At 37.4% G+C, this 16,625-nt stretch overlaps 1 protein-coding gene across 1 annotated transcript; it reads left to right on the top strand.

Annotated features, from left to right (window-relative positions):
* Nucleotides 1-314: 314 nt before the first annotated feature.
* On the top strand, nt 315-14,996 carry slc25a29 (solute carrier family 25 member 29). The gene is made up of 4 exons (XM_084431723.1): nt 315-659; nt 8,520-8,563; nt 9,910-9,993; nt 12,904-14,996. Exons 1-4 carry the CDS (start codon nt 632-634, stop codon nt 13,666-13,668), a joined length of 921 nt encoding a protein of 306 aa, XP_084287849.1. The 5' UTR covers nt 315-631; the 3' UTR covers nt 13,669-14,996.
* Nucleotides 14,997-16,625: the final 1,629 nt, after the last annotated feature.

The raw sequence follows: 16,625 nt of genomic DNA, 5'->3' as shown, positions 1-16,625 counted from the left end.
AATATAGCGACAACTGCAGGATAATACCACATATTTATTTATCTAAAAAAAAGGAAACATTTTGTTGAGTAAAAACCGAATCAGTCGAGCAATTCAATGAAATGAATCATTCGAACGAACCGACTCCCAAAACGCTAGCGCTACTACGGCGAAGGCGAGATCGGTGAATATTAATTAGGCAACTTAATATGGCGAAGGATTGGCCACTGAATATTAAAGACATGGCGATGACGTGCTTGTTAACCATCCAATAGAAACGAATTGACTTGTGAACGTTAACAACACGCCTTCGCCCTAGTAAAGCCCCCGGAACAGCGAGTCACCGACGAGAGAAACAGGAATCCTTGTTTAAATCCGCGGGTCGCGATTGGGCGCGCGCACACACACCTCCTGCATCCTTCACAAGCCCGGACGCAAATAGCCAGAGAAGCCAGCAGGCTGTGGTCAAGAGCAGGTGAAATTTTCCACTACGACCTGATTAGTGACTTCGGGTTTGCGCAGAGCTCGTGCACGACAGCGAGTTTCTGCTACTCTTCTGCTACTCCTCTCACAGGACAGGCCTGAGCACAGCTTACTCTGCCCAATATCTCGAGCTCGTCTAAGGGAAGGTTTCTGTCAGCTCGAAGCAGTGATGGACTTCCTTGCTGGCTGTTTAGGAGGTAAGATGCACCACTACTAGTACAGTATACAGTAGAGTACAGTACATCCACGTCATGTCTGCTGTGTGAATCAGTAGATTAAGACTCGGTTAAGCTCGTTATTAACACGTCCTGGTCCTGTGCGGGAGGGGTTGTGGCCGGCACATCGATGGATCACATTAGATACACTTGTAATCAGATCCGGTCATTCGTAGAGTTTAAGTGCAGTAATTAATCATGCACGTGTATAAAGTTTATTTTGAACTTCAGTAATGTAATGTGATTTACACGGATCGATATCTTCACACATGCTGAATTATTTGTAGTGGAACATGAAGCCACGTCAAGCAGGACACGTGATAGAGTTTTTGTTTATTGTATTTCTGAAATGCCTAGTATTAAGATCTATGTAATGTGCTGAAGAGCTAATATAACTGAAGAATTAATATTCTGTGACTCCTATCTATCATCTATCTGTCTATTACTTTATTTTTCTTAATGTTTGTGTAGCTATATATAGTTGTTAAGTATTGAGCGATACTTTGTGTTGAAGTAGTTGATGTCACGTGATGGAATTCTGCTCTGCTTCATTCGAAGGAATGGAATGTTACATTGTGACTGATTTATTGTTACTGATTGATTGTGACGGTCTAAATTTGGTTACAATGTAACTCCTGCGAGCTGGAAAGACTCTAAAGGCTGTTTACATTTAAATATTTTATAAGATGATGTCACGTGTAATCTAACGTAGAGTATATCTAGCTGAACGAACATACACACATTCAAGGAATGTGTTTCATTTGCTCAAGATTTGGTCTTTTATTATTTATTGAACATTCATTATAAATGCATCATAAAGCGTTTTAACTGGAAAGATTCCTGTGATCAGACACACATCTGAATATTGGGTCAGGAGTGAGACACATTCAGATTCGCACTGACTGATTGTCTGAATATGGCAAAGTCAAAGCTTATGATTGATTTTTAAATGAATATGTAACCTACAAGCCTCCTTGAAGTCCATCTATTCTCTTGTGCGAATAGCAGACATGCCTGAAGTGCTGTGAAATGTGTTTCCCGGAAGATCCCAGAATAACCCCCTCCCCACAGCCTGTCCATGTCCCGTAAAAACTCCAGGCACACACACACACACCCCTGCGCGAGCCAATCCAGCGACGGGACGGGGGCTGCGCCTCCATATCGGCTTGTGTTTCATTTTACAGACGCGAAGATGAAGTGCTTCATAAATGTTGGAACACATTATGGAGGATCAGCCAGCGAGCAACAGCCGTCATCTCACCGTCACCGTCTATGTTAAAGTGTAAATTGCAGGTTAACCACCACGACCAGTTAATGTGTAAATTAAAGTGCTCAGTATGTATACATGTAAACATTTCTGTCTTAAAATGTGGTAAAATAACATTTACTGGGGTTTCTTCAAAGGTAGCATGTTTTTTACAGTGACTGGGTGATGATGTCATAAGAGGGAGTCGCAACCCATCCTCTGCTAGCCTGGTGCTAACCCGGATAACATTAGGGAACAAGAACATTTCCGTCATGTAGAATAGCAAGGAGGGACAACGACTGAAGACGTCTGTAGTCCTAATCAGAGCTGTAGAGATGCACACACTGCACAGGCACAATGGCGCTTTGCCGGCATCTGTTGACAGAACGCGATATTGCCTGTGCTAAAACGCAACTAATTAGCGATGCTCATCGTCAGAAAGAAAAAGAGAGATCGATGCCCCTATTGCTGTGTTTGACAGGTGTTCGTGTGGGCTATGCCACCCAGTGGACTCAGCAGTGGAGACTATGGTTTTGACGCATGCTGCCTGAAGCCGTTTGTTACAAACACAATAGTTAACCATTTCTGCTAGCTAGGTCTCCAGTATAACTGCTAGCCTACTTGCCGTTAGACTAGCGGTAACTCTAGGCTTGGAGTCCCTCTTATGACGTCACGCCCCGCCTAGTGGAAGGGAGGGGGAATGCTTAAAACCACTGTAAAAAGTACCAACTTTTTATATTATATTCAGCATTTTGGTATAAAAAACATACAAAACAAGGGTGGGCGGTTCTTATCTTTATATTTATTAAGCACATTGCATTATCTTCGTGAAAAATGTAACCTGCAATTTACACTTTAACTATAGACCTGATATAGTCCGGCTATGAGTAGGTTAACTATAGACCTGATATAGTCCGGCTATGAGTAGGTTAACTATAGACCCGATATAGTCCAGCTATGAGTAGGTTAACTATAGACCCGATATAGTCCAGCTATGAGTAGGTTAACTATAGACCCGATATAGTCCGGCTATGAGTAGGTTAACTATAGACCCGATATAGTCCGGCTATGAGTAGGTTAACTATAGACCCGATATAGTCCGGCTATGAGTAGGTTAACTATAGACCCGATATAGTCCAGCTATGAGTAGGTTAACTATAGACCTGATATAGTCCGGCTATGAGTAGGTTAACTATAGACCTGATATAGTCCAGCTATGAGTAGGTTAACTATAGACCTGATATAGTCCAGCTATGAGTAGGTTAACTATAGACCTGATTATAGACCTGATATAGTCCAGCTATGAGTAGGTTAACTATAGACCTGATATAGTCCAGCTATGAATAGGTTAACTATAGACCTGATATAGTCCGGCTATGAGTAGGTTAACTATAGACCTGATATAGTCCAGCTATGAGTAGGTTAACTATAGACCTGATATAGTCCGGCTATGAGTAGGTTAACTATAGACCTGATATAGTCCGGCTATGAGTAGGTTAACTATAGACCTGATATAGTCCGGCTATGAGTAGGTTAACTATAGACCTGATATAGTCCGGCTATGAGTAGGTTAACTATAGACCCGATATAGTCCGGCTATGAGTAGGTTAACTATAGACCCGATATAGTCCAGCTATGAGTAGGTTAACTATAGACCCGATATAGTCCAGCTATGAGTAGGTTAACTATAGACCCGATATAGTCCAGCTATGAGTAGGTTAACTATAGACCCGATATAGTCCAGCTATGAGTAGGTTAACTATAGACCCGATATAGTCCGGCTATGAGTAGGTTAACTATAGACCCGATATAGTCCAGCTATGAGTAGGTTAACTATAGACCCGATATAGTCCAGCTATGAGTAGGTTAACTATAGACCTGATATAGTCCGGCTATGAGTAGGTTAACTATAGACCCGATATAGTCCGGCTATGAGTAGGTTAACTATAGACCCGATATAGTCAAGCTATGAGTAGGTTAACTATAGACCCGATATAGTCCAGCTATGAGTAGGTTAACTATAGACCCGATATAGTCCAGCTATGAGTAGGTTAACTATAGACCCGATATAGTCCAGCTATGAGTAGGTTAACTATAGACCCGATATAGTCCAGCTATGAGTAGGTTAACTATAGACCCGATATAGTCCAGCTATGAGTAGGTTAACTATAGACCCGATATAGTCCGGCTATGAGTAGGTTAACTATAGACCCGATATAGTCCAGCTATGAGTAGGTTAACTATAGACCCGATATAGTCCAGCTATGAGTAGGTTAACTATAGACCCGATATAGTCCGGCTATGAGTAGGTTAACTATAGACCCGATATAGTCCGGCTATGAGTAGGTTAACTATAGACCCGATATAGTCCGGCTATGAGTAGGTTAACTATAGACCCGATATAGTCCAGCTATGAGTAGGTTAACTATAGACCTGATATAGTCCGGCTATGAGTAGGTTAACTATAGACCTGATATAGTCCAGCTATGAGTAGGTTAACTATAGACCTGATATAGTCCAGCTATGAGTAGGTTAACTATAGACCTGATTATAGACCTGATATAGTCCAGCTATGAGTAGGTTAACTATAGACCTGATATAGTCCAGCTATGAATAGGTTAACTATAGACCTGATATAGTCCGGCTATGAGTAGGTTAACTATAGACCTGATATAGTCCAGCTATGAGTAGGTTAACTATAGACCTGATATAGTCCGGCTATGAGTAGGTTAACTATAGACCTGATATAGTCCGGCTATGAGTAGGTTAACTATAGACCTGATATAGTCCGGCTATGAGTAGGTTAACTATAGACCTGATATAGTCCGGCTATGAGTAGGTTAACTATAGACCCGATATAGTCCGGCTATGAGTAGGTTAACTATAGACCCGATATAGTCCAGCTATGAGTAGGTTAACTATAGACCCGATATAGTCCAGCTATGAGTAGGTTAACTATAGACCCGATATAGTCCAGCTATGAGTAGGTTAACTATAGACCCGATATAGTCCAGCTATGAGTAGGTTAACTATAGACCCGATATAGTCCAGCTATGAGTAGGTTAACTATAGACCCGATATAGTCCAGCTATGAGTAGGTTAACTATAGACCCGATATAGTCCGGCTATGAGTAGGTTAACTATAGACCTGATATAGTCCAGCTATGAGTAGGTTAACTATAGACCTGATATAGTCCAGCTATGAGTAGGTTAACTATAGACCTGATATAGTCCGGCTATGAGTAGGTTAACTATAGACCTGATATAGTCCAGCTATGAGTAGGTTAACTATAGACCTGATATAGTCCAGCTATGAATAGGTTAACTATAGACCTGATATAGTCCGGCTATGAGTAGGTTAACTATAGACCTGATATAGTCCAGCTATGAGTAGGTTAACTATAGACCTGATATAGTCCAGCTATGAGTAGGTTAACTATAGACCCGATATAGTCCGGCTATGAGTAGGTTAACTATAGGCCCGATATAGTCCGGCTATGAGTAGGTTAACTATAGACCCGATATAGTCCGGCTATGAGTAGGTTAACTATAGACCCGATATAGTCCGGCTATGAGTAGGTTAACTATAGACCCGATATAGTCCGGCTATGAGTAGGTTAACTATAGACCCGATATAGTCCGGCTATGAGTAGGTTAACTATAGACCTGATATAGTCCGACTATGAGTAGGTTAACTATAGACCTGATATAGTCCAGCTATGAGTAGGTTAACTATAGACCCGATATAGTCCGGCTATGAGTAGGTTAACTATAGACCTGATATAGTCCAGCTATGAGTAGGTTAACTATAGTCCAGCTATGAGTAGGTTAACTACAGACCTGATATAGTCCAGCTATGAGTAGGTTTACTATAGACCCGATATAGTCCAGCTATGAGTAGGTTAACTATAGACCCGATATAGTCCGGCTATGAGTAGGTTAACTATAGACCTGATATAGTCCAGCTATGAGTAGGTTAACTATAGTCCAGCTATGAGTAGGTTAACTATAGACCTGATATAGTCCGGCTATGAGTAGGTTAACTATAGACCCGATATAGTCCAGCTATGAGTAGGTTAACTATAGACCCGATATAGTCCGGCTATGAGTAGGTTAACTATAGACCTGATATAGTCCAGCTATGAGTAGGTTAACTATAGACCTGATATACTCCAGCTATGGGTAGGTTTACTATAGACCCGATATAGTCCAGCTATGAGTAGGTTAACTATAGACCCGATATAGTCCGGCTATGAGTAGGTTAACTATAGACCTGATATAGTCCAGCTATGAGTAGGTTAACTATAGACCTGATATACTCCAGCTATGAGTAGGTTTACTATAGACCCGATATAGTCCAGCTATGAGTAGGTTAACTATAGACCTGATATAGTCCAGCTATGAGTAGGTTTACTATAGACCCGATATAGTCCAGCTATGAGTAGGTTAACTATAGACCCGATATAGTCCGGCTAGGAGTAGGTTAACTATAGACCCGATATAGTCCGGCTATGAGTAGGTTAACTATAGACCCGATATAGTCTGGCTATGAGTAGGTTAACTATAGACCCGATATAGTCCAGCTATGAGTAGGTTAACTATAGACCTGATATAGTCCAGCTATGAGTAGGTTAACTATAGTCCAGCTATGAGTAGGTTAACTATAGACCTGATATAGTCCAGCTATGAGTAACACACTTCTAACCAAAATAACCTTGAATTTGGTTACATGTCGGTTTTGCCAGAATAACTTGCGAGATGTATGATATTTCATCATGTAAGCAAAGTAAACAGTGATTATAAGGTGTTTGGTTTCATTTCTTCACTCATTTCATTTCTTTGTTATCTAATTGATGACTAGTCTAATCTTGGGCTCTGGTTAGACGTCTATTACATTTTCACTGACAGCCCAAGTTTTGCCTTGGTTTAGCCTAGACGTCAGGGCTGTGTTTGGACGCTGTTAGACGTCTTTTAAACGCAAAATTGCTTGCTGGGACCATTTATGTTTTCCTTTGTTTATAAATGATGTGCAGACCTGCCAACCTGTACGCATATGTCACTCTAAACTACACTAAAACCTCTGTGAACGCACAAGCAACAGCTAAAGAAGAAGAGTTCGACCAATCATAGCGCTGGGTTCATTCCCCAAATGGCAAGCAGGAGTGATTGACAGATGCATATCAAAACAGTACAGTAGTCACGAGTCACGGTGAACCGGTTGGGGTGGACCATGTACTGTACTGTTTACTGTAGTAAGTGTTGTTATTGTTTTCTTTCACCGAATGAAGAAATTAAAGATAGACATTCAGTAAATACGAGTATTGTCCTTATTTTGGTTTGATTATCATTACCAGTGTTTATGCTAAAATACTTCATAATACTTCATAAATTCATAATTTCACTATCACATCACTTTCATTCTTTAACACTTCAGCACAACATAATGTGCAGGTTAGCAAAGATTTTAATATATATATATATATATATATATATATATATATATATATATATATATAATTTGTATGTTTTTATGCATTTATATATAAATACATTATATAATATTTCTGTATATATATGAGAAATCAAATGTAAAAAAAAAAATCTAATTTTATGTAATTAAAAATAATACATAAGAAAAGTTTTTATATATACTATGAGAAATAATTGTATAATTTTATATATATATATATATATATATATATATATATATATATATATATATATATATATATATATATATGCATAAACACACACATATAATACAAATAATGTCTATTTAAACAAACAAAGCACGTTTTCCAGAATCTTTTACTTAATTTAATGCTTTATTTAATATTTTTTTTATGTGCACCAATATAACAATATACACAATACTAAACAGCTGTTTACCTGCACATTTTTAAATATATTTTTAACATAAAATATTCGATGCACACAGAGACTTTCGTGAACATTTTTAAGTGATGATGCAAATGGCGGAGCCCTGCTCTGTGCACACATCTCTAGTGAATGCTGCGTGTTGATTGGTCAGGCCTGGCCGACGCCTTTGGTCTTCAGGTGTGTGTCTGTGTGTTTGGTCATGTGACCATCACTGGTCCTCATGCCAGGTTCAGGATATAATAACTCATATCTAATGGCATGTGAAGAACTGGGATCGTCTGAGTAACAGGAACCTCGTGTCAGATTTCCAGTCCAACTGGAAAAGTGTTGTTGAAATGAAACACACTATATTAATCACATCCAGAATTAAAGTTTGTGTTTACATAATATATACATGTGTACTGTGTATACTTATTTTATTATATACTAATACACACATATGATATACATGTATATATTTAAGAAATATTTGCGTGTGTATACTGTATATATATGAATACATAATTTATATTATATATAAATATACATATTTTATATATACAGTAAATACCACATTTTTTTTAAATATATACATGTATAATTGAATTATACACTGTACACACAAACTTTAATTGTGGATGTGATTAATCTAGCGCTAATTGTTTCCTAATACAGTGATATAAATACTCAGTGTTTAGTCATGAATGTTCTGACGTCGTGTGTTTGTGTGCGCTCAGGAGCCGCTGGCGTTCTCGTCGGACATCCTTTCGACACAGTGAAGGTACGTCTACGTCATGCTGTTGATTTCCCCTCAGAGCAAACGCTGATCACTGCTATTTCTGGCCAGGTTGTTGTCTGTCGTGACACTTTACTCCCATCATATCCGTTTCACGCTGAACCCTGTGACTTAAAAATCACTTCTGTCGCCAAATAAATCATTTTGTGAAAGCACATCATACCAGTTGTGTACAGTAATACTAGTGCTACTGGCTAAAAATAGTGATGCTGCTAACTGAGGGATGAAATGTTGTGAAATGGGAATTGCCTTGTTTATGTTGAATAAAAAAATAAATAAAAAAAATATATATTTTTTTATTTTATTTTTGTTAATTATTATTCAGCATATAACAAGTATTATATTAGTATTTTATATTTGTATAAATATATAGAAATTTGTATAAATGTATAAATTAATATGTTTAATAATAATAATATTATAATATATATATATATATATGTATATGTATATATATATATATATATATATATATATATATATATATATATATATATATATATATATAAATTTTATATATATATTTTTAATATAAATTTATATAATTATTGAGAGCCTTATTATAAAAACAAAAGTCTCACCATATCCCAAAGACAATTATTATGTTCTCATTATACTTTTATGAAGCCGATATGACAGACTTACGCTGCTCATGTTTTTCCTTTTTTGAAGTGAGTCAAAAAGTTAGGAATTATTTATTGGCTTTAATATATCGGCCAGATTTTCTTATCGGGCCGATAACTATGACATTGCATTTATATATTAATAAATGTATAAAAATAATTATATAAATTGTATTTATATAAATATACTGTAAGTATAAATTTGTGTATATAATTTATATAAATGTATAATTTATTTATTTATATAAATAAATAAATAAAATATTTTATTATTCAATATTATAAATTATTATATATTTTTCAAAATATTTTGGTTCAACTGTTCATTTAATGTATTATATCTAATGCAAATATGTTTTTTTTTTTTTTTTGATTATACAATATATAATATTGTTTTGATGCTTCTTTCTTATTTTTTATTTACTGTCTTTTACTGGTCTTGAATATTCAGGCCCTACTTGTAAAAAACCTTAATAAGTGAACGATTACACTGTTTTTTAATAGGTCGTAATGTATAGCATATAACCTTTTTTACAGGTTTATACATTGTTATAATCACTGTTATCCAGTGACTCACAGTGAGTTTGTTGTAGGATTTCTCTCTTACAAAGTTTAAACTTAAGTTTTAACTTAATCTGTTGATGAGTTAACCAACAGTACGGTTGGGTTTGTTGGGTTTGTTGTAAGCAGACTGTGTGTGTCCTGTAGGTCCGACTGCAGGTCCAGAGTGTGGATAAACCTCTCTACCGGGGAACCTTCCACTGTTTCCAGTCCATCATACGGCAAGAGTCCGTGAGTGCACACTTCATGTTCTTCTCTTTACATGCGTGTGTTCAACACTGAGCTGAAGAACCACACAATCAGGCTCATAGGATCTCAAATCCTGTTACTTTCCTGTTTATTACTGTGAAGCTGCTTTGAAACCATTTTTACTGTATAAAGTACTAAATATGTGCTAAATGATGTGACCATAAGGCATATATATTAAGATAATATACACATTTACTTTATGATTTTCTGTAAAGCTGCTTGTGTTTTTTCACTATATATATATATATATATATTAATAATCACACAAAAAAGCTTGGGGTCAGAAAATATATATTTTTAAGAAATTAATATTTTTATTAAAAAAGGATGCATTAAATTGATCAAAAGTGACAGTAAAATGTATCCGATGTTCCCACAAAAAACACATGAAGCTGCACAACTGCTTTCAACACTGATAATCATCATTAATATGAGGATTTGATGCTCAAGAAACATTTGAATGATTTCTGAAGGATCATGAGCCTTGCTGAGTAAGACTCTTTTAAAAACTTTTAATCTTACCGACCCAGACCTTTTGAACAGTAGTGTGTATATAAATGAAATGTATTATTATATTGCTTAGTTAAATTTTTAAGGAATTATTCATCATATCTGAGTAAAATAAGAAGCTCCATATGACTAACTTTCCACCACTGTTCACTCTGACACCAAAACCCAGATCTGTGTCACGGCCGTGAGAGAATCTCCAAATCTAGGCCACATTCATCAGCGGTGGAGCTCAGCCTTTGACACTCACCTACATTTCCACTGCGCTTTATTCCGTGGTCAGCGGTCTCAGAGCGGCTTCACAGTAACCGACAGGGAAATAACACAATCAGTGACTCAAACTTCACAAGACTATATGGAGTAATTAAACTTCTGCTGTATAGCGGCTCTGAAAGACAATGGTGTCGTTGTTGAGCTCCACAGACAGCGTAGTGTCGGCCCAGATCCGGCACATGTGGATTCAACACGTACCACACTGCAAGAAATGCTTTTCTTACTCAGCATTTGTGTTGTTTCCAGTCCAAATATCTAAAAATTCTTAAATCAAGAAGCATTTACTAGACGAGTAAAATGCCATAAGATATTATGTCTTGTTTTCTGGGGGAAAAGTCAAAATTAAGTGAGTTTTTGCTTAAAACAAGCAAAATGATCTGCCAATGTGGTCAGAAAAATGATCTTAATTCAAATGGAAACATTGTCAGATCATTTTGCTTGGTTTATGAAAAAACTCACTTCATTTTGATTTTTCCCCAGAAAACAAGACATAATATTTTATGCCATTTTACTCAATCCTCTCAGTCCTGGAAAACCCTTGAAAACAGGCATATTTATGAAGTAGTGCTTCAAAAGTTTCAAAATTATTGAAAGGCAATATATGGGACATTTATTTTAAATTTTATTAATAAAACAATCTTTTCACACACGCTGCAGTCCGTCTGATATAGAGGCATTTCTCATGGCTATGAGTGTGATATTGCTCATATAAATATCCAAGTGTTCATTCTTCAGCTCAATCATATATTCATGATATAAATCAGTTTGAATAAGGAAAGCGATATCTTTGTCATAGCATCCTTTCAAAGGTTAAAGTTACCGCAGTCATTGCATCTGCTGCACTTTATTATTTTGTACCATTTTGTTTTATTAGTTTAGTTTTAGTTTTAGAATTTAAAAGATAATAAAGAAAGATATTGTTTGATAAATGAGATCTCTGATTGTAGTCCTTGAAAAAAAAGAAAGAAAAAAAAGTAGTGCTTAAAGTCCTTGAAAGTCAAGCAATGTTCATTTTACAGTCTCTGTACGAATCCTGTGTCTGAGCGGTGTCGCTGAGTGTGAAGTTCGATTCAGCAGCTCTACAGTAGAGTCGTTATTCAGCTGGACTGATTCAGTTCAGTTCAAATAGCGAATCCGCCACGAGGCGAGCGCAACTGGCTTTTAAAGGGAGTGGGAGATGAGACTCTGATTGGTTTATTGCACGTTACACCCAAAAACACACCCATGACTCATTAAGAGAATAGTGACGACCCTTTTAGATCATGCGCCGGGAGCGTCGACCATTTTTCCCGTCGTTAAACCAGCAAAACTGGATTCGGACTGAGTGCACTTGCGCTTTACACCATGCGCTTAGATCGTTAAAATAGGGCCCAATGTATTGCCTTTAGAATTCGAATATAACTTGAATTTTGCTAATATTTAAAAAAGAAATTTGAATTGAGCTTGTCAGCCATTTCGACAGCCCTACTATAAGCAGTCTAGTTGAGTGTGAAGTGTGGAGAGCTCTACAGTCGAGCCGTTATTCAGCTGGACTCCATGTTGATTCACCGAAGACCATTTTTTGACCCATGATAAACTCTTCTTTACCGCTGTACAGAGAAAACGTTGTCAAAATAATTCCAGTTCACATGGATACGCAAAGCGATAAATAATTCTTTATTATACATTTTTAAGGCCAAACAAGTCATTTGTTGAGGTCAATTTATAAAGAAAGACTCCTAATCATAGAAAAACGCACATATCTATAGACTAAACACGTAATGCGCATGTGCACGCCGTCAGCGTTTCCACATATTCACGTTGTTTGTTTTTTTACATTTACACGGAGAACCTTTTTTTCCAAGGTTTGCGTTCTCGAGCCACAGGCACTGTTGTTGTGTGTGTTAGCGGCCGCTAAGTTAATAACTAATGATCTTTACAGCGGAAGTGAATCAATCAAAACTAACTTTATCTGGACAATAACTTTATTCTAGAGCTGCTGTAAAGCCTAAACAATCTCTGTTACTGTAATCTCCTATTATCACTGTATCAACAGTTTATATTGTTAAAGCGCTGTATAAATGAAGTGACTCGACTTCAGTTCAATCTCATTATACTCCACCTTTTCTGCAGATGTCTGGCCTTTATAAAGGCATTGGTTCGCCCATGATGGGTCTGACCTTCATCAACGCCATCGTCTTCGGCGTGCAGGGCAACGCCATGCGCCGGCTGGGCGAAGATACGCCCTTGAACCAGTTCCTGGCCGGAGCGGCGGCCGGCACCATCCAGTGCGTGATCTGCTGCCCGATGGAGCTGGCCAAAACCCGCATGCAGATGCAAGGAACGGGCGAGAAGAAGTCATCCTCAAGGAAAGTGTATAAAAACTCTTTGGATTGCTTGGCTCGCATCTACCAGCGCGAGGGAATACGTGGCGTCAACAGAGGAATGGTCACGACGCTACTCCGGGAGACGCCAGGATTCGGCGTTTACTTCCTAGCGTACGACCTCCTGACGCGCTCGCTTGGTTGCGAACCGGAGGATCCGTATATGATTCCCAAACTCCTGTTCGCCGGCGGGATGTCGGGAATCGCGTCTTGGCTTTCCACGTATCCCGTTGATGTGATTAAATCCCGACTCCAGGCGGACGGAGTCGGTGGGAAGTACCAGTACAGCAGCATTATGGACTGCACGAGGAAGAGCATCCAGCGTGAAGGCTGGCGAGTGTTTACTCGTGGACTTACTTCCACTCTCCTCCGGGCTTTTCCGGTCAACGCAGCGACGTTCGCCACGGTCACCCTCTTCCTTCTGTACGTACGCTCGGACGAAGCTCCTAAAGATTGCGAAGCGGCTCCTCTTCACGCGCCGATCCAGACGCAAACGCAACCGTCCAGTCTGTGAGTAACTTCTGTGAGTAACTTCTGTGAGTAACTTCTGTGAGTAACTTCTGTGAGTAACTTCTGTGAGTAACTTCTGTGAGTAACTCATCTTTGACTTAGCTTTGAAGGATAGCACTTCTTGAATCATGGCTGTTACTAAACAAACAGTTTGCTGTGCGTCTGTACGTCTGTCCACGTAAATGCAATCGCACAACCCTGTACAATAACTTGAGATCTGCATTTGTAAATATATTTTTTTATCTATTTAATAATCGTTCCCTGTTTCTGCCTTACGAGAGCCGCTGAAAGTAAGAATCCGACGTCTGAAAGTAAGAATTGGCGTCTTGATTGTCTGTTGGCACCTTTGGGTTTTACTGGGCAGAACTAGAAAAACTTGCTTTGGATTTGAAGAGAAACGAGTGTCTAAACAAATTCCTCTTCGTTAACTTTATCTGGACGGACCGCATTGTTAAATCCATGTGAATGAAAGCGAGACTGTAATGTAATAGTGTAATAGGTCATTTGGTGTTTTCCAGAGATGTTTTTTTGGTTGACTTTCATCTCATTGTGCTCTCAGCCCCACCTCGACATTGACAGATGTGATTCTGGCACTGGGGAATTTAGTCTTTGTAATTATGATGTTTTTATTCTCCTTTTGGTTGAAGCTGCTGGTGAAATTGCCTGAAAGGTTGCGATATCTTGGCCCAGTGTTACACTGATCTCATCTTGTGCAATGAATATGGTAGACAGACACCCAATTATGTTTGCTAATATTCCCCAAAGGTTTCTGTTGTCTACTTGAATTGTATTGGCTTAAATAAAACCTAATTTGGTTTTAAAAAACAAAGAAAAAGTCCACTAATATAATTCTGTCCAGCTCAATGCAAGGACTTCCCTTGTCCATGTGTCTCCTGAACAAAGTTTGTGATGTATGATCTACAAAATGAATGCAATATTTGCATGTTTTCTGTAACTTATTAAAGTGTTGGGATATCTGGCCCAGTGCAACCATCTATACTGCTAACAGAATGAGAAACGAACTGCTGTGTTTAAGTCATGTCTTTTGATTGATGGAAGCATGTCGGTTGTCTCTGATTTATACTGTAAACCAATATATATTTTATGTTTGTGTATATATATATATATATATTATACCGAGTCTTGAATTTTCTCTACATATTGAAAGATGTGTAAATACCATTGATCATGTCAGACTAAAACATGCGATTGGTAAAGAAGCGTATAGAACGGAGAGAATGGGCTTGCAAAGGCTTTTAAAGAAATGCTGCTCTTTTTGTAACGGTTATGGATTGTATTAAATGTAAATATGTAGTATTTGATTTAAAAAAAGGGAAGTTTAGAGAGATGCTTTGAAAACTAAATAAGTGTGATATCTTCTGTGAGAAATGTAAATAACGTGTATTTTACTGAGTTGCAGAAGTGTTGAAATGATTTTAATTTGAGTAGTTTTAGATTTTTCTTTTTCTTGTCGTTACTGCTGAAGAGATGGTCAAATGTTTGTCCTATTTTTGTATGAAATGCTGCTCTCATTTGAAATGTGGTTGGCCTGAAACTATTTTTAAATTGCTTTTGGTCAGCTAAAATAAAATGTGAAAATAAACGGATGTGTCTTGTCTTTTTTTTTGTCTTCATACTTAATTTGTGGCCATATCTTGTAGTGTGATGAACAAGAATAAGATCTGTGATTTAAAAATATGTGGTTTTAACATGTAAATGCATTTCAAATTCTAAGCAAAAATTTAAACTGTTGGTTTTATGTTATTGTTCGATCACATTTGGGTCAAAGACGAAAAGGGTTTTTCAAGAATCAAAATGTCTTCATGCCTTAAAATATCTTGAATGTAACTCGACACCCTTGCTTCATTTAGTATGTGCGGTTCTATGAATATGCAAATTCGCCCCGCCTCCACTCACTCACTCAGCTCAGAGATCCACTGGTTGACGATCACACGTTGATCTGATTGGTTACAAGGTAGTTTGTGACGTCAGAAACACCAGCGATTTCAAAGCGTGTGTTTGAGACTGTCTTTGGTTCACTGCAGTTTTAAGGAGGAAATACTCAGCAATGGTGTCGACTTATGAACTTACACATGCTTTGTCTTAAAGCAGATTAAAAACACCACATAGACACCACATAGACACATAAACAACATTAAAAACTTGATTTTCACCACAGGGGGACTTTAAATGTTTATACTTTTTAACACTTTCCTTCAAACCCACTAGGTTTTACCCATTTGTCAGCAAGAAGTTTGTGTAAGGAAGTGAAAATCATTTCAAAATATAGTAATTTAATATGATCACATATTCATTTATATATTTTAATAAGTACAGGTCAGAATAAGTATATATTCTGTATATTTTACATAAATATGTTACTCTCACTGACATTTTGCCCAAAAGAGAGAGAATATTGTCATTGTTCCCATAATTGCAATGTTTTTAGTATTATTAGTCATTATCATTAAATTAGTTTTAATAATATTCCTGATTAAATGGCGTCAGAAGCAGATGTTAAAAAAATTATAAGCATCTTATTTTACTGTTCTGCCATGCTTGCTTAGCTTTTCACTTTGTTTCTGACTTCCTCAGCCACAGAAATGAGTCCTGGTAGCGTATAGTATTTATTAAGTTTTACACATATTTGTCAGTGCTAACCCAAACAGTAACAGTCGGCACAGATCCGGCCCACATCTGGGACGTGTGGATTCCACAATTGAAAATGCCAAGAAAACAAATATTGGTATTTTATGTTTATTTAAAGATGTAATGGGAAAATCAAAGTCCAGACCATTACGCTGACTGACAATTTTACACTTTGGAAAATTTTCTCATGAAAGTTATTTGAAACATGAAAGTAGACACTTGCATTTAATAAGGTTTTTATTATTTATTTATTTTATAGAAAATCACTTTGGACACCAAAATGGGTGACCATTTATGGTTTGACCTAATGTT

The sequence above is a fragment of the Rutilus rutilus genome, assembly GCF_951802725.1.
Source record: "Rutilus rutilus genome assembly, chromosome: 15".
Classification (NCBI taxonomy): Eukaryota; Metazoa; Chordata; class Actinopteri; order Cypriniformes; family Leuciscidae; genus Rutilus; species Rutilus rutilus.
Note: the sequence above shows the minus strand (reverse complement) of the source record. Positions and strands in the feature narration are given on the sequence as shown.

Bases quoted from the DNA above. Each gene is read 5' to 3' on its own strand.
- slc25a29 (XM_084431723.1), top strand. From the start codon at position 632: ATGGACTTCCTTGCTGGCTGTTTAGGAG. The intron at 8,564-9,909 runs GTACGTCTACGT...TGTGTCCTGTAG, and splicing joins ATCCTTTCGACACAGTGAAG to GTCCGACTGCAGGTCCAGAG. The intron at 9,994-12,903 runs GTGAGTGCACAC...CCTTTTCTGCAG, and splicing joins CCATCATACGGCAAGAGTCC to ATGTCTGGCCTTTATAAAGG.